General features: G+C 40.6%; 1 protein-coding gene and 1 pseudogene across 1 annotated transcript in view; one reads left to right on the top strand and one right to left on the bottom strand.

Annotated features, from left to right (window-relative positions):
* Window positions 1-8055, top strand: part of OIP5 (Opa interacting protein 5) — a 21132-nt gene extending 13077 nt beyond the window's left edge. Inside the window, exons 4-5 of the mRNA XM_012462457.2 lie at window positions 1279-1360; window positions 3589-8055. Coding sequence (XP_012317880.1) covers window positions 1279-1360; window positions 3589-3684 — 178 coding nt within the window. The 3' untranslated portion in view covers window positions 3685-8055. The remainder of the gene's footprint in view (window positions 1-1278; window positions 1361-3588) is intronic.
* On the bottom strand, window positions 5674-24801 carry LOC135274241 (V-type proton ATPase subunit E 1-like; annotated as a pseudogene).

The following is a 24801-nucleotide window of genomic DNA, read 5'->3' as shown; positions in this document are numbered from 1 at the left end:
CCCAGCTACTTGGGAGGCCAAGGTGGAAGGATAGCTACAGCCCAGGAGGTCAAGGTTATAGTGAGCTATTATTGTGTTACTGTATTCTGGCATTGGCAACAGAGCAAGATCCTGTCTCTTACAAAAGAAAAATGGGCCAGGCACGGTGGCTCATGCCTGTAATCCCATGACTTTGGGAGGCCAAGGTGGGCGGATCACCTGAGGTCAGGAGTTCGAGACCACCATGGCCAACCCCATCGCTACTAAAAATACAAAAATTAGCCAGGTGTGGTGGCATGCGCCTGTAATCCCAGCTACTCGGGTGGCTGAGGCAAGAGATTCACTTGAACCCAGGAGGTGTAGCTTGCAGTGAGCTGAGATAACGCCACTGCACTCCAGCCTGGGTGACAGAGCAAGACTTCGTCTCAAAACAAACAAACAAAATTAGCAGGATGTAGTGGCACACGCCTGTAATTTCAGCTACTTGGGAGGCTAAGGCAGGAGAATCCACCACTCCAGGCTGACAGAGTGAGATTCCATCTTTAAAAAAAAAAAAAAAAGTGAGGAATAGCTACTGGGAATAGGTAACCAACACTATGTCTCACACTGGGATTACTTTGCTTCAAACTATGCTACAGGATTTACCTACTGGTAAAGTGTAAAGCTTATACTCATCATAATTATTCATATAAGCCTGGTTTTTGTCTTTAGTTTACTCTGAGATAATTTTGTCTCTGATAGGATGAGTCAGAGATCCTCTCAATTTGTTTACTTTTGAATTTTTTTTTTCAACAAATTACAATCATCCTTCAGGTATCTGTGGTTCCAGGACCCAACCAGATACTAAAATCCATGGACACTCAATTTTCTGATATTAAATGGTGTAATATTTGCATATTACTTTTGGATATCCTCCTTTTTGAAGCATAAAAGTATATATTTTATACTTTAAAATCATCTCTAGTTTACTTATGTTAGCTAATATAATGTAAATGCTATGTACATTACAAATTTACATAGCAAATTTACAAAGTTGTTACATTGTTAAGGGAATGGTGACAAGAAAAAGAATATGTACATGTCCAGTACAGACATAATCCTTTTTTTCCCCAAATATTTCTAGTCTATGATTGTTTGAATCCATAGATACTGTACCCATGGATACATGAGTCTTGAAATGAAAATCAGTAAGAAGGCAGTCTTTGTTTGACACATTATTTTCTTTAGAAGGCAAGTTTGGTTCATTTGTAATCTTAACTGTGGTATGACACTAATATTTTGTCTTTTTTTCCTATCTAGCTATCTCTTAAAAACAAAAGCCATAGTAAATGCATCAGAGATGGATATTCACAATGTTCCTCTATCAGAAACGATTGCAGAGGTAAAATTTCACGATGGTTCTATGGTTTTAAAAAATAGAGACAACTCTTGATAATTTGTACCAACGAACTTGGGGATGATGAAGTGGTGTGATGCTCAATAGTCCTTTGTACTTGGTTTGACCTTCCCTATTGAATTTGTAACAAAAAAACAAAATACTAAAGCCATGCTGTAAGGGGTAGTTCAAGAAGAAAGGGAAAGCTGCTCAAGTGCTGCACTCCTGTTTGTGCTGAGAATGGACATCATCATTTTGCCATAGAGCTGTCTTCTTTGCAAACACCTTATAATTGCTCTACTGTCTCAGAAGAGAGTGATAAAATAGTCATTAAGAATTCTTACTAGCTGGGCACAGTGGCTCACGCCTGTAATCCTAGCACTTTGAGAGGCTGAGGTGGGTGGATCACGAGGTCAGTTCAAGACCAGCCTGGCCAAGGTGGTAAAACCCCCTCTCTACTAAAACCACAAAAATTAGCTAGGCGTAGTGGCAGGCACCTGTAATCCCAGCTACTCCGGAGGCTCAGGCAGGAGAATCGCTTGAACCTAGGAAGCAGAGATTGCAGTGAGCCAAGATCACGCCACTGCACTCAGCCTGGGTAACAGAATGAGAGTCTGTCTCAAAAAGTAATACTAATAATTGGTACAGGAAATGACTTTGGAATGGCAATATCAGGAGTTCCATGGATAGGATCCAGGTAGAATATTATGAAGGAAACAACCATCTTAAGTTTGTGGAAATTTTCAAGGCATATGGCAGAAAGAGAAACATATATACATACATTTATTTATGAGACAGTCTTACTCTGCCTCCCAGGCTGGAGTGCAGTGGTACAGTCTTGGCTCACTGCAACCTCCACCTCCTGGGTTAATGCGATTTTTCTGCCTCAGCCTCCTAAGTAGCTAGGATTACAGGCATGCACCATGCCTGGGTAATTTTTGTGTTTTTAGTAGAGATGGGGGTTCATCATATTTTCACGTATTTACCAATGTCTACTAAACCTTGGTAAGAACAGTGGGAGTCTAGCATTTGACTCACAACCTACTTTCTCCCTCCCTTCCACTCTACTATCCCAGTTCAGAGGGAGGGAGGCCCCATCAGGGCAGATGCAGTCAAGGACGCAGGGATGTTTTTCCCCCAGCTTCCACTCATGGACCATGGCATCTCCCCAGGAGGGTTAGGCCACCAGCATTTCTCACCACCCCCAGCTCTGTGTTTCAGAAACTCTATTCCAGGTAGAAATGGCCTTTGTAGTGTATTCTGCTACAGGCACAGTAGGCCAAAAATGTTGAGAACCCAGTTATCTTTGCCCCCCAGCTTGCTTGTAGGGTGGAAATCCCATGCTGGGAGGGGTGAATGGAGATGACCAGAAGCTGCTGCTCCTGCCCTGCTGAGTAACACCACTAAATTTTGTTCCAAATTTAGCTGTTCTAAGGTGCAAGAACTCTTGGAAATTATTTAATTGCAACAATTATTTATTCTAAACCTAATAACCAGGGTTAATGTTGCAGACCATTAGTAGAGTATTAAAGTAAGAAAAGCATTTGTTACTCTTAACAAAGGGTTAAAAGAAAAGCTAAAAAAAGAAAAAGAAAAGCTAAATTCTTGCCATTGGAAAAGAAGGGGAAGACTAATTGTTTCCACGAAGTTCTCTGACCACACTGTATTCGTCTTCACTGAAGCAGTGCTGCTCATCAGTGGTTTTTTTTCACATGAAACTTTACATCTGAGGATCTTACTGTACACTAGGTTATTGTATAAAGTTCTTTCAGAATTAGAAGAAATCTATTCCTCGAATGCATTTAGACATTGCCAGCTCCCAATTACTAGATATAAGCTAACTTAAATTTGAAATGGCTTTGATGACCAGCAAATTGAAAGTTAAGCTTAAAATGCCCAGATATCTGGCAGGGTATGGTGGTTCATGCCTATAATTCCAGCACTTTGGGAGGCCAAGGCAGGAGGATCACTGGGGACCAGGAGTTTAAGACAAGCCTGGGCAACAAAGCAAGACCCTGTCTCTACCAAAAAAAAAATTAAAACACATTGACTAGTCCTAGTTACTTGGGAGGCTGAAGTAGGAGGATCACTTGAGCCCAGGAGCTTGAGGCTGCAGTCAACTATGATTGCATCACTTTACTCCAGCTTGGGCAACAGAGTGAGACCCTGTCTCTTAAAAAAAATAAATAAAAATTTAAAAGGATGCCCTGATATCAATATATTTCTCTTCCTAGCTGAAAGAGAAGATAGTGCTAATGCACACTCGCTTAAATTCACTAATGAAGATTCTGAGTGAAGTGACTTCTGACCAGTCCAAGCCAGAAAACTGATCTGTACCAAAGCTTGAGTGTCAGGTTCAGGCTTTATTGATGTCTTCAACAACAGGTGCTGCTTACGTCATTTCTTGAAAAAGACTGGCTTCAAGAATGGGGGCAGGAAATGCAGTTTCCATTTACTTCTAGGCTGATTTTCCAAATGATTTGTGAAGCTGTTTTCAGAAGATGATAAACTAAGGATTCTTCTGTTTTATAGCTATTTGCCTTAAGAACTTATTTTAGATTCTTACTGAATTCACAATACTTACCTCTAAAAACGTCTTTGACTGTAAATTTAGGAATTAAGATGCAGAGTCTCATGTCCTCTCTACAGTTGCATGGTTGGTCTGAAAATAGTTGGGCTTAATGTTGACTACTCGTATTCTTGCATGAAGCAGTTGTTATGAATACTATAAATCATTTTTTATTAGTAAAATTTTACACATATATAAAATAGAGACCATGATATTCTATAGGTAATGTTTAATAAATTGGCTGAATAATATACAATTTGTCTCTCAATTGTAAACTGAGGTTAACAGAGCAATAATGAAAGGAATGATAAAATATCAAACATTCACTAAAGTACTGTTTAATTTTGCTTTATGTAGCACTTTGAGTAGCTAATCGAAAGATTAATTTAATAGGCCAGGCGTGGTGGCTCACACTTGTAATCCCAGTACTTCGGGAGGGCAAGGCAAGCTGATCACCTGTGGTCAGGAGTTTGAGACCAGCCTGGCCATGATGGTGAAACACCATCTCTCATAAAAATACAAAAATTAGCAAGGCATGGCGGCATATACCTGTAGTCCCAGCTACTTGGGAGGTTGAGGCAGGAGAATCACTTTAACCTGGGAGGCAGAGGTTACAGTGAGCGGAGATCAGGCCACTGCACTCCAGCCTGGGCGACAACAGTGAGACTCCATCTCTAAATAAATAAATAAACAAATGGGCATTTGTTAACTCTGGATTGCTGTTTTGGCTATGACTTTTTTTTTTGAGACAGAGGCTCACTCTGTCGCCAGGCTGGAGTGCAGTGGTACAATCCTGGCTCACTGCAACTTCTGTTTTCCGGTTTCAAGCAATTCTCCTGCCTCAGCCTCCTGAGTAGCTGGGACAACAGGCACACACCACCACGCCCGGCTAATGTTTTGTACTTTTGGTAGAGATGTGGTTTCACCGTGTTGGCCATGATGGTCTCGATCTCTTGACCTCGTGATCCACCCGCCTTGGCCTCCCAAAGTGCTGGGATTACAGGCGTGAGCCACCGCGCCTGGCCGGTTATGACTTGCAATAGAAAATTAAATGCTTGACCCTTATATCATATTAAACTGGCTAGCTTTAAACAGATTCAGTTTTTTCAAATTACATGCTCAGTCCAGAAAAAAAGACAGAGATGTGTGACAAAATACAAAGTGAAAGGACACTTCTTACCTTTCTGTTTTTTGAGAGGCACAATATAGCATATGCTGGTAAGTGAGCAGGCTCTGGAACCAAACTGGATTGAAAATGTCACTTGGGTACTTACTAGCCATGAACTGCAACAATTAATCATCTGTTTTAATTTCTATGTAAAATAGGGATAAAAACTAGAGTAATTAGAGGTGTAGTGAAAATTAAATGAGTTAATTAATACATCTAATGTCATTAGAGCAGTGCTTGGCAGTCAGTGCTCAATTAATATTATTATTAAACTCCATGTATGTGGATACACACAGAGATGCAAAATAAAGACAATTACATATATGTTGAAAAAAGTATTCCAAAACTCCATATGGCTATAAGGACAACATTACATACTCAAGTTTGAATGGCTGCCTGTTCCATTGTATAACGTACACCAGAAACTGCCACACTAGGTCTCAAGTAACCTGGTCCTTTGTCCTTTGCCATCTGGAGAGTACTTCATTCAGCACAGGTCCTTTGGGAAGGCTCCTTCTCCCATCATCATCATATACTGCATTATTTAAAATTACCCATTTCAAGTAACGACACACAATGAGATTTCAGTGCATTCTCAGCCCATGCTGCTTTATTGCTAAAAATATATATATACACAGGTGCAGAGTTTCCAGCTCTTTTAACAGTTCCTTTTTACATCAAAGAATTACATTTCTTCTTCAAAAACCGCAAGGATGCATAGATTGAAATCAAGCTGCCTTTTGTAATACTTCGAATAATATTAAATGAAATTATTTTTAACATTATACACCAATGGTGCAGTAGAGAATATGCAGGACAGCACGTAAACACAGTGAGCAACTCATATTCTTACAAGGCAGTAAGTAAAGTATAACGTGAAGGACAGTCTAGGATAATCTTACTGGTTATAAGAGATTAGTGGTTTTAAGAAAAATGCCAAAACTGTTACTGTTTAAGGATTGATGATAATGTATTGCCAGAATACCTTTCTTACCCCTAGGAGAAAAATATTTTCTCAATGATGTAATGACATATCATCACCAATGGAGAAAAAAACCTGAAAACTGTCAGTAACAAAGATACCTTTTCTGACTTTAAAGATTTAGGAGTTCACAAGAAATCTGTGATGTTTGGTTTTCCAAAATTAAGTATTTTAATGTGCTTTAGTGGAATAACCAGAGGAAGTTAGAGAAACTCTGTTCTTAATCTTTACTGGCTGACAGACATGCTATCAGTAATTGGGGAGGAGAAACTATATTCAGGATATGACATCTCACTTCATTTTTTTTTTTTTTTTTTTTAAGACGGAGTTTCGCTCGTTACCCAGGCTGGAGTGCAGTGGCGCGATCTCGGCTTACCGCAACCTCCGTCTCCTGGGTTCAAGCAATTCTCCTGCCTCAGCCTCCCAAGTAGCTGGGACTACAGGTGTTCGCCACCATGCCCAGCTAATTTTTGTATTTTTAGTAGAGATGGGGTTTCACCATGTTGACCAGGATGGTCTCCATCTCTTGACCTCGTGACCCACCCGTCTTGGCCTCCCAAAGTGCTGGGATTATAGGCGTAAGCCACCACGCCTGGCCGACATCTCACTTCATATATTTGAATGGAAACCAAACATCACAATGATAAGAAGTCTTATTCAATTCTGAAGCACTGAAAAGTTATCATTCCACTTTATTCATTCCCAAAGGTATTTTTAGCAAAATCATACAGGAAAGAATGTGAAATAAAAATGGTTTTTTTAAAAAAAATTTTTTTTCCTTCAATCAGAGAATGTAAAACCTTGAATGTGCCTAGTGAAAATCATTTAGTCTAATCTTGAATTCTATTGAGGCTTCTTTCAGACATCATGAATGCTATTTGTATGTTATTTGTCATATCATTTGTATTTATATAAGGGTTATTTTCAAAGTCAGGAATTTTCTCAAGGAAAATTTTAAGCTACTACAGGCCAGGTGCAATGGCTCATACCTGTAATCCCAGCACTTTGCGAGGCTAAGGGGGAGGATCACATAAGGCCAGGAGTTTGAGACCAGCCTGGCTAACATGGTGAAACCCCGTCTCTACTAAAAACACAAAATTAGCTGGGGGTAGTGGTGCAAGTCTGTAAACCCAGCTACTAAGGGAGGTGGAGGTTGCAGTGAGCTGAGATCACATCGCTGCACTCCAGCCTGGGCAACAGAGTGAGACTGTTTTGAAAAAAAAAGGAAAAGAAAAATTTTAAGCTACTGCAATAAATGTGTTTATTCATCAAATAAATGGCAAGGATTTTCTTCTTTTTTTAAAGTGGAAATGGTTTCTCCTGTTTAACCTGGCATCAAAAGCTTTAATCAAGGAATTGTAGTCTGACCAAACCCATCAAGGGTAGAACTTTGGCTATAAAATTTGTTTAAACTATTCTTTATGCAATACAATAACAGAAACTAAACCACAGATAAAGGGAAGTCTCCCTTGTTGCAGGGTTGCAGGGGTACTTTGTTTCTTGCACACAGATTATATTCAACTCAAATCCCAGATGTGTAAATAAACCATATCATAAACAAACTCCATATCCACATCTAGTTATTTTATATACTCCATACTAGCATTCCCTACTTTCCTACTCTTTGTGAAACTCTGCACCTTTCTGATTATTTATTATAGCCATAGAAGCTAATTTATTCAACATGCTTGGTTTGTGTCTTTTGTTTTCAAACATGCTTGGGGACTAATGTAACCAGGCAAGAGGTTAGAGGGTGGGCACTGTTATGCCCTAGTCCTGACAGTCTGAATGTCTTGTGGTTGCCCCTGTTTATCTTCCCATTTTCAATGGAAGAAAAATCCTTTATAAAAAAAAATGAAAACAATCTGAATAAATTCAAGCTATTGGTTTTAGTCTCTATTGCTTCATTGTTAATAAATGCATATATAAAACTACTAGTAACCACAACACTGGATATTTTCAGTCATGCATTAGAATGTTTGTACTCTAAAATTAGAGTTATGGGCCTGCCACTATTGCTTGCACTTTCAATCAGGCTCCATTTTAGTTTAATAAGCATGCAAAATAAACTCCTTGATTCAGAGGAATTATGGGAAATAACAAGGATCCATTCAAGTTTCAACTCAAAAGTTGGGTTAATAATTGCTTAGAAATGCAGGTAGATGCTCCACTTTTATCACAATGGTGCTTCAGAACAGAGACAGAGGAGTCAGTCATACACAAAAATGTTAAAATTAGGACCACTAATCAGTTTTAAAAGGCTTATATGCAAATCCTGGCCCTTCTGAGTGAGAATTATATAAAAACAGTCTTAAAGAGCTATAAATTTTCTTGGCCATTACAACTGTAACAGGAGAACACAGGTGGTTTCTTTTCTAATTCACACTAACGAGCATTACCTGCATAGCTCCCTGGGGAAAAGATGATAAGGAGCAAGGTCAGTACAGTGTAAACTCAAGCATCAATACCCTGAAATTTAACACAGCTCTCTGCTTTTTAAAACTGTTCACCAAGGGATTCTTCCAAATAGAATATAATTAATAGCCAATTAATGTTTATTAATAAACTAGAAGCAATTTGCTTGCACCAACAGCACCATGAGAATGTAAACTCCTGGAGGCCAAGAATCTCTTCTTACTTTTGCATATCACAGATACACGAAGAGTAAACATGAGACCACAACTTTTTAAAGTAACAGCAAACTTTTAAGACTGAAAGCTTGTAGTATATTTTAGCATTAGAATTATTAACATGGCTGTTAAGGGTAATCTTTAATTGTTCCAAGTAACTGAACTGTTGACATCACTGTAATAGGTAACACCGTCCCCAGATGGCTGATATCTGAATATTGCTTGGTTATTCCAATGTCTCTAAGACCAACTGACAGCACAGGACATTTAAAGTGGATCTACAATCAACTTAACATAGCCTTTTCCCTATGCGTTAGTTGTCATGTAAGAATTAAAAAGAGGCACTATTCCTAGATCTACATCACTTATCTTTCAGTTTTTCCCCTGGGAAAACAAGGAAATGTAGACCCAGTCTTTTCAGGGATAGTCAAAGTGCTAAAAGGCCAGGATTAGGCATCAGGTGAAAGGGAGTGAAGTCACCCTAATTCCACTATTATATCCTGATGCGAGCTGTGTGGTTCCTCAGATCAAGCAAGAAACTAGTTTACTGGGTTCTCCTTGATAAATAAGCAGTCACAGGCCATAGGCCATATCTACATTAGACAAGGTTTTACACCCCACTCACCCAAACATATTCAATGGCTATTCCCTTCAATCCTTCTGCCTTTCATCTTTAAATCCTTATTCCCTAATCATGAGAGAAATCCAGCTTATCCATGTTCATGGGAGTTTTATTTTAAACATTAAACTCACAAACTTCTCTCCCTTTAAAAAATGTACCCAGGAAACCAATGGAGAAAGATGAGACAAAGCAGAAAGTATACCACTCTACAGAATAAATGCCTGTTGCTAAAACATCTTAAGCAAAAACCCACACAGCGGCTTCAGTGGGACTGTAGTACATTTGTTTTCAGGTTAAGCACTATAAAGCTTTAATTTCAACGGCTCTAACCCTCTGAATTAGGAAACAAATAGGGTATTTAACCTTTAACTTAAACAAAAGCTGACATTTCTCACACAAAGATAAATTCATATACATTCATACTGTTCTAAGAGTACCTTTTATATGCTCTTTATCCAGAACATTTTTTCCTTTTGTGCAACTGTTGATTGCAGAGCCCCACAAACTCAAGTAGTATCACATATTCTATTGTACAACCTTGCTAATGCAAATTATTATAAATGCAAAAATTGTTATTGCTACTACAATTCTATCTCTTGAAAATTACTATTCATTTTATGGCTTTTTTTTTTTTTGCAACAGGAAATATCCTTTCCTATATACTGTGCTATTCTGCATTCATTACCTTTTCAGTTTTTTTTTTTTTAATAATTGCTTTTCAGTAATAGATTGTCCCAGGCACTAAACTATTTAAGCCAAGAATATAACTACTTCGCATACACTATGAGAATCTAAACTTGGGTCTCTGGAGATCTGCTGCCAGAATCTACTTGTTCTAACCTTTGTATGTACAAGATATACCACATTATTATAGTTTTGCATTTGTTATCATACAAGTTATGTAGAATCTGTCAGCAAATGATGAATGCTCCCTAATACTGAAATTTAAAAGCCTCAGAAAACTGCCACTTCTGAGTTCTCAAGGCAGCTTTTACAGGTAGAAATTACTTCCCTACAGAAAGCTATCTTATTCTTTCAGAAAGCTACCTTATTCTTACCTTTCAGAAGATAGCTTTCAGAATAAACCAACAGTTTGATTTCCACAAGTAAAGTAGATAAAAGTGAAAGCTGTCTGAGGCTTACTATAACCAAGGAAAAGAGTCTATCTGTTACATAGCAACCTAGGTAAGCATCACCCAGCTACATTTCCAGTTCTCAGGAAAAAGTCTGAAATCCCATCAATAGACATTTCAGCAGATTTGGAAATAGGAAGAGCCCATAACAAATAACTGAATACTCCAAATTACTGAGTGTTTACACACAGCATGCTACAAATAGGAAATGTAAATGGTCTGCAGATTAGAAAAGCACTCACTAAAGCAATTAACATAGCATCTCCATAAGACATGCAAAATATAATTTCTTGACATACAAGGAGTAGGAAAATAATGAACCTAAAAGACATGCCATGTGAAGACAGTTTAAGAGCAGGCCAGGTGTGGTGGCTCACGCCTGTAATCCCAGCACTTTGGGAGGACAAGGCAGGCTGAATCACTTGAGGTCAGGAGTTTGAGACGGGCCTGGCCAACATGACAAAACCCGTCTCTACTAAAAATACAAAAATTAGCCGGGTATGGTGGCACGTGCCTAGTTCCAGCCACTAAAGAGGTGGAGGTTGCAGTGAGCCAAGATTGTACCACTGCACTCCAGCCTGGGCCAGAGAGTGAGACACTGTCTCAAAAAAAAAAAAAAGATCAAAGCAGAATAAAGAAATGGGGTCTCATTTTGACTTGAGGTTTCATAAGACACAAAGGCAGCTGGTTTCCAGATTCCTTATGGAAAGCTGAAATGTCCTCAAACATAGTATCTCAGATTTTGACCCCACATTTTTTTTTTTTTTTTTTTATAGTTCCACATAACTCTTTTAATAAATAAAGCATATCCATGGCTTAGATTCTGAATCACATTTACAGAAGAGGGAAAAGTTCTAGGCCTAAACAGGGAACAGTGAAGCGACTACTGGAAGAAGTAGTGTGCCACATGCGCCTTAGGCCTCAAGAGTGGGGAATGCAGGGCCGAGAACACCAAACACATCACCTCTACGCCAGATGGAGAATGGAGACCCAGGAAGCCCATGCAACCACCACCTGCCCCTCCCCTAGTGTGCTGAACCAACCGGACGCTGTGTTACTTTCAGATGAACTGGAGGTGGGTCTTGATCATATTACATGAAGCTTTCCACCGCTGTGAACAATTAGGCAAGGCATTAGTGACAGACAGAGGGGCATCACTGATGATAAATACAGAGCAACACTGGGGCAGTAAAGAGGAAGCTACAGAGACATCGTGTTTCTTCAAATATCAGAAGATTTCACGTCACAGCAGGAGAGCCAAGAATGAGCTCTACCTCCCGGAGGCTTAGTCCAAAAACTTCCTGTTGGCATTCGCACCAAACAAGGCTCCTCGGACTTCTGGCATCATCTGCTGGGCTATGAGGTCCAGCCGGCTTTCCAGGGTGTTGGAAACCTTTATTTTACGATCCCCATTATAGATCTCAACTCCACCAGCTATGTCCTCAGGCAGGTAGGACTCCTGGTCAATTTAGACATCAACATCGTTTTTGGTGGCAATTTTGTACATTGGGATTGGCTTTTGCACCGCAGCCTTTACCAGAGGGAAATCTTGTTTCCTGCATCTAACAATCATTCAGGGCTCCAGCAACTGGTACAAACCCTGGAGAACCAGTCCATCCAGCAGCACTTGGTACCTGGTTGTATCTTTTACCATCTTGCTGAGCCTCTGTTTCGCTTCATTTAGTAGGTCTGTGATAAGGTCATCTCTTGCTCTGAGGACTTTAAGCCTTGCTTGATTCATCAAATTGGACATCTGAATTTTCTTCTGCTGCTCAATCTGTTTCTTTCTTCTCATAATACTCCATAATCTTTAGTCTTTGGGTATGCACAAGTCGACCTTTCTCTATGTTGAACTCTTCCTCTGCCTTTGCATCTATTTCTTCTGCTTTCTCATTGGCTTCTTGTTCGATGAAAGCCATCATATGCTTAATCTGCTTTTGCACGTCAGCATCGCTGAGAGCCATGGCGAGAGCAATGCTAGGTTGGTGAGCAGCAGGCTCAAGTTTAGGTGTGAAGGGCGAGGTGGATGGAATGGCAGAGACAGCCCTCACATTGACCCCACATTTCTATTCATAAATGAATCTTTTGGGCCTTAATCTCTTTTCCCCAGGGAAAATATAACAGATTTAGACATTATGAAAAAAAGAAAAGGTTTAGATTTTCCACTCTTTTTACAGTATTTGTTATTATTAATAATTCACCCTGAAGTTTAAAATTACTAGGCTCATGCACTAACCCCTAACATGGCACTACAATATGCTACCAAGCACTAATGCTTACAAAACTATACACATCTCAAAATGGAAGACATTGGTGATTTTGTTGTTCTTAAACAACTTGTAACATTTGTCCACAAGTATTAAAATATACATATATATATATATATATATATTTCTATTGCACATGTCCCATTTTTCAAAAGAAAAATTGCCAGCTAACATGAATAAGCAAAGGAAAGGAAGGAAGCATGGCTACAAATCAACGCACAGTCCCGCCTAAATTATAGCTTTTCCTATCAAGGGGACAAAAATAGACAAGAAAAAAATGTAGATGTATTAAGTAAACACTGGGCAACTACAGCTGGAATATATCCATTTTGTTAAATGCACCTGGTCTGAACCATGGTAGATACAGAAACAGTTTCAAAAAGCATTAAACTCTGGTTCTCTCAACTGTGAAATGAAAAAATATAAAGCATATGGAGACGCTGAGTCTGATATCTATTCAAACAAGTGGGCCAGAGCTGCTTTCAATGGTGCCAAAAGTACAGGTACTCTACCCCCTGCCAAATGATCCTACCCAAAAAGATGCCAAAGTACACAGAGAAGACAAGTAACAGACAACTGGAAGGTACAAATTCTCTATGATATGACATTTTAAACATATCAGTAGAACCCAAACATGTAGGCTCCACTGTCTTGAACAATTCCAAAATATTAAGAACATCAGGAAGTAGGAAGATTACTTAAGAGAAAAATTTGGGTTACTTTTAACTAAAGTTATTTCTACTATGCTTTATCACTCGTAGCTGCCCTCAAAAAAATTATATTTTACATATAATATGTAATTATTTCACTAAAAGTATTTTTTACCCATTTCAAATGGGTTGATTGACCAATCTCAGTAATTTCCCATTTTGGGCCATTTCTATCACTCTCAAATTTTGGTGACTCTGCCCTAAGTCCCAGCATCACAGCATTCATGGCCCTGAGTAAACATTCTGGAAAACACACAGATGTTCCAATACTATCTGTCCTTAATTTCAACTAATTAGTTTTAAAATTTATTCTCTACTCACAAAGAAGCATAAATAAAGGTTTCACTCTTATGTAAAGACATAACAGTACATACAATGGTCCTGATTTGGAAGCAAGGACAGTTTTCTATGAGAATCTGTTTTTTATAACGAATAACTATTATGGTAAAAAAAGAAAATCCATTTCTTATTGTAACTATTTTTCGTGTTCAAGGTTTCTTTTCCACATCCTGAATCTACAATGATCCAATTACAAGTTTGGGAACATTGCTTCTGAGGCCCATTCATTCTCTGATGAGAAAGTTCAGTCCCAACCAGGAAAAGTACCTGAGTCCCAGCCTTTTGAGCCTAACACTACACCTAGTATCTTGAGTAAGAAATCAGGCCAGACGTGGTGGTGGGCACCTGTAATCCCAGCTACTTGGGAGGCTGAGGCAGGAGAATTGCTTGAACCCGGGCGGCGAAGACTGACTCCAGGCTGGCCAAAAGAGTGAGACTCTGCCGCCCCCCCCAAAAAAAGAAAAAAAAAAAGCAATCAAACATCTAAGTATCCACCTTGGGTTCCAGGAAAACAGTGAATATATAATATGAAACACTATAAAGCCAAATGGCACTGCATGAAGCATTTTTGCTTTTCTTAGGGAAAAGGAGTTATATGAAAAATTCTCTCATCCTCCCATCCCACCCCCAACTCCTCTATGTCCAAAGTTTTTTTCTTCATTTTTTTGAGATCGTCTCACTCTGTTGCCCAGGCTGGACTGCAGTGGCACAATCTCGGCTCACTGCAACCCCCCAGGTTCAAGCAATTCTCCTGCCTCAACCTCTGGAGTAGCTGGGATTACAGGCATGCGCCACCATGCCTGGCTAATTTTGTATTTTTAGTAAAGATGAGGTTTCTCCACGTTGGTCAGGCTGGTCTCAAACTCCCAACCTCAGGTGATCCGCCCAAAGTATTGGGATTACAGGCATGAGCCACCGTGCCTGGCCCAGGTTTTTGTATAAAATTGTGCCTTTGTTCTTATTTAGTAAATCTATGTCACAGGATGAGCCAGGATTTAAATATATAAATATATGTACTTTTTTACTATCTTTCATGTCAAATTAGAAATGCATATTTGGAATTTACTGCTGCAGTCTCAACTGTGCTTATCAGGATAGTGGCTGAAACTGGAAGACATTTTTGTTTTTAAACCCTGAAGTCATACTTGCTATTTATTTAGTCTTCTTGTTCGTAACGAAAAGTATTCACAAATACCACCACCCAAGCACCTGTTTCAAATGAAACTCAGCCTTCAGCTTGCAAAATGATGTCTTTATAATTAAGCAAACAGCAGAAGACCTATGCAAGTTGCTTCTTTCTTCGTGGAGAAGTTGGCAGGATAACTGGAATCCTAGGAGCTCCTCTGTGTTCAGTCCGAGAGGCAGAACAAAAAAAAAAAAAAAAAAAGAATAGGAAAAGTAACTGGGTAAAAGAAGTAGAACTATACACTCTAGGAGATGACGTAGAGACACCTAGAAATACAAAATAAAAACAGGAAGATTAGTACAGGTACTTCTGCATGAGCTGATTAAAAACAATATCTAAAACATAAAAGAGAAGGCTGGGCACTGTGGCTCAGGCCTGTAATCCCAGCACCTTGGAAGGCTGAGGTGGACAGATCACAAGGTCAGGAGATCAAGACCAGCCTGGTCAACATGGTAAAACCCTGTCACTACTAAAAATACAAACATTAGCTGGGAGTGGTGGTACACACCTGTAGTCCCGGCTCCTCGGGAGGCTGAGGCACAAGTATCACTTTAACTTGGGAGGCGGAGGCTGCAGTGAGCCAAGATTGAGCCACTGCACTCCAGCCTGTGCTACAGAGCAAGACTCCATCTCAAAACAAAACAAAAACACAAAAATTAACCAGGTGGGCTTGTGTGTGACTGTAATCCCAGCTACTTGGGAGGCTGAGGCAGGAGAACTACTTGAACCTGGTAGGCAGAGGATGCAGTGAGCTGAGATGGCACCACTGCACTCCAGCCTGGACAAAGAGGGACTCCAGTTCAAAAAAAGAGAAAAAGTGGCCAACATGGTGAAACCCCATTTCTACTAAAAATACAAAAATTAGCCAGGCATGTGGCAGGCACCTATGGTTCCAGCTACTCAGGAGGCCAAGGCAGGAGAATCGCCTGAACCCAGGAGGTGGAGGTTGCAGTTAGCCAAGATTCCATCACTGTACTCCAGCCTGGGCAACAGAGCAAGAATCCGGCTCAAAAAAAAAAAAAGAAAGAAAGAAAGAAAAGAATATTTTGGATTATGTATTATCTAAAAGAAAGTGACCAACCATAACACCAAATTCAGTACTGTCATCAGAAAGGCAGTAACAGCCAGAAAAAAAAATACAAGTAGATACCAAAAAAAAAGCTGGATTTATACAAGCATGATAGAAAAAAAGCTTATTTACATATAAAACATTTTTTTTTTTTGAGACAGAGTCTTGTTGTGTCACCCAGGCTGGAGTACAGTGGAGTTATCTCAACTCACTACAATCCGCCCCCTGGGTACAAGCGATTCTCCTGCCTTAGCCTCCTGAGTAGCTAGGATTACAGGTGTGCACCACCACACCCAACTAATTTTTGTATTTCTAGTAGAAAGAGGATTTCACCATGTTGGCCAGGCTGCTTTGAAACTCCTGAGCTCAAGTGATTCACCCACCTTAGCCTCCCAAAGTACTGGGATTACAGGCATAAGCCACTGTGCCTGGCCACATTTGTGTTTAAAAGTAGCACTAAGCCAGGTGCGGTGGCTCACACCTGTAATCCCAGCACTTTGGGAGGCTGAAGCAGGAGGATCCCTTGAGCCTAGGAGTTGGAGACCAGCCTGGGCAACACAGCAAGATCCCACTCTACAAAAAATAAAAAATTAGCTGGGTGTGGTGGCGCCCTCTTGTGGTCCTTGCTACTTGAAGGCTGATGTTGAAGGATAGCTTAAGCTATGACTGCACCACTGCACTAAGCCTGGGGCAGCAGAGTTAGACTGTCTCTGAAAATAAAAAACAAGGTAGTACTATATCTTTGCTTGCAGCTCTTATCAAAAGAAAAAAGAAACAAAAATAAAGTAGCACTGTACTCCAAATTTGATGTTTAAATACATAATACTCAAAACCATATGTATCTTACTCTGAATCACCTTCAACTACCAACAACAGATGATATTTTATAAAATATAACTGTAAGTAAAATATATACTATTCCATTATCACCAACTGCAAACATGTAAAAACTAAATCAAGGCCGGGTGCAGTGGCTCATGCCTGTAATTCCAGCAGTTTGGAAGGCTGAGGCAGACAGATCACCTGAGGAGACCAGCCTGGCCAATATGGTTAAACCCTGTCTTTGTTAAAAATGCAAAAAAAAATTAGCCAGGTGTGGTGGCGGGTGCCTGTAATCCCAGCTACTCAGGAGGCTGAAGCAGAATCACTTGAACCTAGGAGGCAGAGGTTTCAGTGAGCCGAGATAGCACCACTGCACTCCAACCTGGGTGACAAGAGTGAGACTCCGCCTCAAAAAAAACAAAAACACACACACAAAAAAACACAAAATCAAGTTCATTGTAAAACTGTTAAATTTTCAAAAAGAAGTTAGACACAAAAGGGCAAATATTGAGTAATTCCACTTATATGAGATACTGACAATAGTCAAATTCATAGAGATAGTAGAGAGGTTACCAGGGGCTGTGGGAGGGAGATTAATAAGTACTGAGTTTATTTAAGATGATGAAAAAATTCTAGAGATAATGGTAATAGTTATAATACAACAATGTAGAATATACTTAATGCCAATACATTTTATACTGTAAAATGGTTAAAAGAGTTTTGTTATATATGCTCTACAATAATAAATACATCACAGATGCAGGACAAAGGCTTAAATGATTTTAGTTTACAAAAATGGCCAATAGCAATTTGTTAACTAGTCTTTCTAGCCCACTATTTTTAGTCTGTCATATACATTAAACTCTAAATTGAACCTAAATAACCTCTTCTGGTTGAAGATAGGGTTCTTTTTTTTTTTTTTTTTGAGATGGAGTTTTGCTCGTTGCCCAGGATGGCACAATCACAGCTTACCACAACATCTACCTCTCGGGTTCAAGTGATTCTCCTGCCTCAGTCTCCACAGTAGCTGGGATTACAGGCCTGCACCACCACACCTGGCTAATTTTGTACCTTCAGTAGAGATGGGGTTTCTCCATGTTGGTCAGGCTAGTCTCAAACTCCTGACCTCAGGTGATCCGCCTGCCTCAGCCTCCCAAAGTGCTGGGATTACAGGCATTGAGCCACCAGACCCAGCCGGTTGAAGATAGGGTTCTTATTCAAAGCCTGGGAAAGTCAAATATATATTAATCCAGAATCAAATCAGGAGGAAGAATTTGTACTTGTTGCAAAAGCAGCATAGAAGAGGAAAGTAAAGATCCACAGGCATACCTTTAGAATCCTATGAGCAGCAGGGTTACTTCATTACAGAGGCTCACTTGAAACCTAAGAGGTAGAGGTTGCCATGAGCCGTGATAGCGCCATAGCCCTCCAGATGGGCAACAGAGTGAGATTGTGTCTCCAAAAAAACCCAAAAAACACAAGTAAAAGAATGCACACCTTGTCCGGGCACAGTGGAACCTGTAATCCCAGCACTTTGGGAGGCCAGGGCTGGTGGATCACCTGAAGTAAGGAGTTCGAGACCAGCTTGGCCAACAAAGTGAAACCCCATCTCTACTATAAATACAAAAATTAGCTGGGCGTGGTAGCACATGCCTGTAATCCCAGCTACTGGGGAGGCTGAGACAGGAGAAGTGCTTGAACCCAGGAGGCAGAGGTTGCAGTGAGCCAAGATTGCGCCACTGCACTCCAGCCTGGGTTTTGGGGTGTGGGGGACACACCTTGAACATATATAAACTTTGTCCCCCAAACAATCTATATTTTTTTAAATTATTTAATTTTTTAGAAAAACCCAAAAAACTTTCACAATCTTATCTGTAAACAATCTGTATCTTAATATTAGACAATAACCCTAGCAAATCATATCCTTGTATTCTCTTCAAAATGCTAAATTTCATATCTGACATAACTATTCAATTTTACATACTGTTAACACAAGTCTGTATGTATCTGTGTCATGAACTGCAGGATATAACTAACCCATCTGAGGGTGGCTGTCTGGGCATAGTGGCTCACACCTGTAACCCCAACACTTTGTGAGGGGGAGGTGGGGAGAACTGCTTGAGCCAACGAGTTTGAGACTAGCCTGGCAATATACTGAGAATTCTGTCTCTACAAAAAACTAAAAATTAGCAGGTGTGGTGGCATGTGCCTATAGTCGTAATTACCCAGGAGGCTGACGGGGGGGGGATAGCTTGAGCCCAGGAGGCAAAGGTACACTGAATAGTTTTCATATAACATATATATACAGACACAATATACATACACACACATATATACATATACATACAAAGGTGGTTTTATATTTTTCAATTTTTTATTGCTATAAAATACACATAAATTTACCATATTAACCCTTTTCAAGAATACAATTCAGTAGTATTAAGTACATTCATACTGCTGTGCAACCATCATGATAATCCATCTCCAGGACTCATTTCTTCTTCCCAAACTGAAGCCTTGTATACATTACACAGTAATTTCCTTTCCCTTCCCTTCCTGCACCCCTTGGCAACTGTCATTCTACTTTCTGTCTCTTTGATGCTGATGTTGCCCAAGCTGGAGTGCAGTGGCTATTCACAGGCATAATCAGCGTTCTGGCCTCAAGCAATCCTACTACCTCAGTTTTCAGAGTGTAGCTGGGACTACATAGAAGATTTTCATCCTCAAAGCAGTTGTACACTGAATGCTTTTCATATAATACAATCAAAGTCTAAGTAGGTGTTCTAGGTTGAATTGTGTCCTCCCAATACTCAGATGTTAAAATTCCTAGCCCCTACTACCTCATACTGTGACCTTATCTCATAATAAGGTCATTGCAGATGTCAGCAGCCAAGATGAGGTCATAACAGAGCAGGGTGGACCCCAGTCCAATATGACTGGTGTCCTTACAAAAGTTAGGGGAGGCTGGTGTGGTGCTCATGCCTGTAATCACAGCACTTTGGGAGGCTGAGGTGGGCAGATCATGAGGTCAGGAGTTTGAGACCAAGCCTGACCAACATGGTGAAACCCCAGGCGTGGTGGCGTGCACCTGTAGTCCCAGCTACTCCGGAGGCTGAGGCAGGAGAATCGCTTGAACCCAGGAGGCGGAGGTTGCAGTGAGCCAAGTGATACTCCATCTCAAAAAAAAAAAAACTATGAAACAATTTCTGTTATTCTAAGCTACCTAGTTTGTGGTGCTTTGTTACAGCAGGCCTAGGAAACTAAAACTACCACAGTAGGTATGAAGTCTATTTTGCAGACATAATGTTATTGTCAGTTAAGAAAGGACATATCATCTTTTGCTTTTTGAGTACCAGAACCTAGTTTACTTTTGTGGTAAATTCGTAAGATGTCAACAACCCTTGGCACCAAATAGCCACATACCAAGAATTATTAAAAGTGTACTTAAGGTTTCAGAAATTAAAGATAAAGGTCAAGCATGGTGGCTCACGCCTATAATCTCAACACTTTGGGAGGCCGAGGTGGGAGAACTGCTTGAGCCCAGGAGTTCAAGACCAGCCTGGGCAACACAGCAAGACCCCCTCTCTTAAAAAAAAAAAAAAAAAAAAAAAAGGGAGGGGGGGCGGGGTGTGGTGGTTCACACCTGTAATCCCAGCACTTTGAGAGGCCAAGGTGGGCAGATCATGAGGTCAGGAGTGAGACCAGCCTTGATCAACATGGTGAAACCCCGTCTCTACTAAAAATACAAAAATTAGCCGGGCGTGGTGCGCATCTGTAATCCCAGATATTCAAGAGGCTGAGAATCGCTTGAACCCGGGAGGTGGAGGTTGCAGTGAGCCGAGATCCTGGCACTGCACTCTAGTCTGGGTGACAGAGTGAAACTCTGTCCCAAAAAAGAAGAAAAAAAAAGAAATTAAAGATGAAAATATCAATATTTCCCTATAATTAAAATTTAAATAAATATAATGGTGATATTCTAAAATTTGCCCAGGTGTAGAAAAAAATTAACTATTGTTCACTGTTCGTGGCTTGGAGTGTAGACTAGAACAGTCACTATGGAAAACAGTATGGAAGTTTCTAAAGAAATTAAAAATAGAACCACCACATAACCGATCACTCCCTCTTCTGGGCATACAACAAAATGATATGAAATCACCACCTCATAAAGATGTCTGCACTCCTATGTTCAATGGAACATTATTCACAATAGCCAAGATATAGAAATAACCTAACTGTCCATCAATGCATGAATGAATAAACTGTAGAAACTATAGTGTGTATATATGATGGAATATGTTACTCAGCCCTAAAAAAGAAAGATCTTGGCAGGCGCAGTGGCTTACACCTGTAATCCCAGCACTTTGGGGTGAGGTGAGGAGACCAGCCTGGCCAACATGGTGAAACCCTGTCTCTACTAAAAAAATACAAAAATTAGCTAAGCAAGGTGACACACACCTGTAATCCTGGCTACTCGGGAGGCTGTGGCACAAGAATCGCTTGTGCAATTGAACTAAGGAGGCAGAGGTTGCAGTGAGCCGAGATGGCGCCACTGCACTCCAGTCTGGGTGACAGAGCAAGACTGTCTAAAAAAAAAAGAGATTTTGCCATTTGTTACAACGCAGATGAGTCAGGAGGACAGAGAGAAAAATATTGCACAGGGAAGGGGGAGGGGAAAAAAAAGAAAAGAAAAAAATATTGCACTATTTCATTTACATGTGCAATTTTAAAAAATATATATACAGAGATAGAGAACAAAAATTAATGAAGGAGTTAGAAAATGAAGAGATAAAGGTCAGAGGACAAAAAGGAACAGTTATGTAGGATGAACAAGTCTAATGATCTAATGTACAATATGACAACTATAGGTAACAAAATTGTACTGTAAACAGGATCCCTGCTAAATGAGATTTCAGCTGTTGCCACAAAAACAAAACAAAAGAATAGGCTGGGGGCAGTGGCTCACACCTGTAATCCCAGCACTTTGGGAGGCCGAGGCAGGTGGATCACCAGGTCAGGAGTTCGAGACCAGCCTGACCAACACAGTGAAACCCCATCTCTACTAAAAATACAAAATATTAGTCAGGCATGGTGGCACGCCTGTAATCCCAGCTATTCAGGAGGCTGAGGCAGGAGAATCGCTTGAACCTGGGAGGCAGAGGTTGCAGTGAGCCAAATTGTGCCACTGTACTCCCGCCTGGGCGACAGAGCAAGACTCCATCTCAAAAAGAAAAAAACTATGTGACATAATGGATGCTAATTTACTTCACTGTAGAAACCTTTTTACTATGTGTATGTATCCCATAACATCATGTTGTATACCTGAAACATACACAAAATTTATTTAAATAAAACTACCACGTAATATTTTATTTTTTTTGAGATAGAGTCTCACTCTGTCGCCCAGGCTGGAGTGCAGTGGCATGATCTCGAATGATTGCAATCTCCGCCTCCTGGGTTCAAGTAATTCTCCTGTCTCAGCTTCCCAAGTAACTGGGATTACAGTGCGAGTTATCACACATGGCTAATTTTTGTATTTTTTTAGTAGAGACGCGGTTTCACCATGTTGGCCAGGCTGGTCTTGAACTCCTGACCTCAAGTGATCGGCCCACTTAGCCTCCCAAAGTGCTGAGATTACAGGCGTGAGCCACCGCGCCCCGCCTACATTTATTTTTTTTAATTGATATTTTTGTTCAAGAAGGAGTCTCTCTCTGTTGCCCAGGCTGCAGTGCAGTGTCACGATCTTGGCTCACTGCAACCTCTGCCTCCGGGATTCAAGCAATTTTCCTGCCTCAGCCTCCCAAGTAGCTAGGGTTTAGGCATGGGCCACCAGACCTGCTTAATTTTTGTATTTTTAGTAGAGATGAGGTTTCCCCATGTTGGCCAGGCTGGTCTCAAACTCCTGACCTCAGGTGATCTGCCCACCTCGGCCTCCCCAAATGCTGGGATTACAGGTGTGAGCCACCACGCCAGGCCTATTTTTTATCATTTGATTTCCTTCAATCTAATTAAATACGAGTCTTTTTTCTTTAGACAGTAAAAACTGCTGGTAGTTTGGACTAATAATCAAGACTATTCCTTTTTACTTAATACATTTCTGCTGTTGAAAAATAAAAGATTGAACTTAAATTTCAACAACTTACAGTCATTTTTCATGTTCATATTCTGCTGAAGCTCAGGGCTTATCGTTCCACTTCTATGTACCTGTTTTCAAGCTGCTTAAACAGTATTTGGAATGATTAGCCTACAATTACTTACTTGCCAAGTCCTGAGTTCAGAATTTTGTTTTTGAGATGAATGTAAAAGCACCCAAATGTCAAGGAAAATGTTCTTCCTGTGATAAGGAATCTGAAAATAAAAAGAACGTTAAGCATATAGCCCTCACTGTTGCTACTAATTTTAGTATACAAAATTAAACAAGCTATTCTTAAAAAAAACAACTAATATCATAAACTATTCAAAAGGAACAATAAGAAAGCAGTTACTCTCTACCTGCACTGGCATTATTTTTAAAAAGATGACAAGTCTTGGAGCACTGATTCTCGTTTTTCTGGAACACTGTCCTTTTTGAGAATCTGAAGCTATGGACCTTCTTCTTCCCACAAAAATTTGTAATTGTGCATAAAATTTCCAGTAGTTTATGGACCTCTATTTAGACCTTTGCTTTAGTGTAGGTGACCACTCCCCTCGGTAAGGCAGGGGTTCAGTTCCTTTCCTCTGGCCGATCTTTTTTTTCTTCTGGATGAGACCAAAAAAAAAAAAACCCACAAAAAATAAACTGACAAAAACGACAAAAAAGATCTCATATAGAAGTCCTCCTTTATTTGTTATTTTCAACTCCAGTAAATCCAGGGCCAACAAGGAGCATACCCAAAACATTAATTTGTCTAATGATGTGTCCATCGGAACGGAACTGAACAAATGTGCCCAGTTTTAAACAGGAACTTTCCTAGAATTTAACTGAGAGACCAGATGAGGGGTTACAACAATCCAAATTACAAAAAGAGACACCCCGTGAAGTCAAAGGAAAACCAAACACCAAATGCCTCACAGTGTTGACACTGTGCTACTCCACACTTTACACAAAGTACGTTCTAATAACATTTCCCCAAACGATTTTCATTCTGTCTCTATAAGAACAATAGTGTACACAGAAACCAAAAACGGTCCAGAGCCTGGCGTCAGCGGAAATTACTGCGCCATTAGAACGCTATCAGGACATCAGTGCCAAAACTGCTTACTCAGATAGTAAAAGTTTGGGAGGTGGGAGTGGGAGCGAATGGATTTACTAAAAGTTGCACGAGGATGTCCGAGATACACACACGCGAATGCAATTCCCAAGGGGAACCTCTTACAAGTCTCAAGGTCAACGAGCTAGGGACAAAAAGTACTCAGCGCCACAACAGGCCTCAAATGATACCGCAGCCAGGGGCAAAAGAGGGGGCACGAAGTCTTGAGGCGAGGAGTGTAAGTAAATTAATAAAACAAAGATATTCTTCGAAAAATAAATCGATGGTGGATGCAGCGACTGCCAGGTACAGCCCCGCGTGGGTGCAAGCAGAAAACACAAAGGCGGCTAAAGGCACGGCACTGGGAAGGACCCAGGCGGGCTGAGGAGAGTGTGGGCCGTGCGACACACCCAAAAGGCGGGTACGGGCCGCCCTAGGGCCCCTGAGGTTGGAACCCGCCCGGCCGAGGCTGAGGCCGGCTACTCGCAGCTCGCAGGTTCCTGGGAGCTTCCGTCCCCGGCATACGGCTAGGCCACGCCACCTCCTCGCCACCTGCTCGTCCCCCTAGTCACTGGCCTTCTTGGCTCACCTCGCACGGTCCAATAAATGCACTCGGCCTCCCGGGGGCTGGCCGGACTGGCCTGCCCCAGGCCCAGAGGCCAGTTCACAGAGGCACGCCTCACTCCGCCATATTCGCAGCTTCTCAAGCCTGCCAACCCTGCGG

Source organism: Aotus nancymaae, unplaced genomic scaffold (assembly GCF_030222135.1).
Source record: "Aotus nancymaae isolate 86718 unplaced genomic scaffold, 86718_ANA_hifiasm-v0.15.2.pri h1tg000011l, whole genome shotgun sequence".
In the NCBI taxonomy this organism is placed as follows: Eukaryota; Metazoa; Chordata; class Mammalia; order Primates; family Aotidae; genus Aotus; species Aotus nancymaae.
This window is presented reverse-complemented; position numbering and strand designations above follow the sequence as displayed.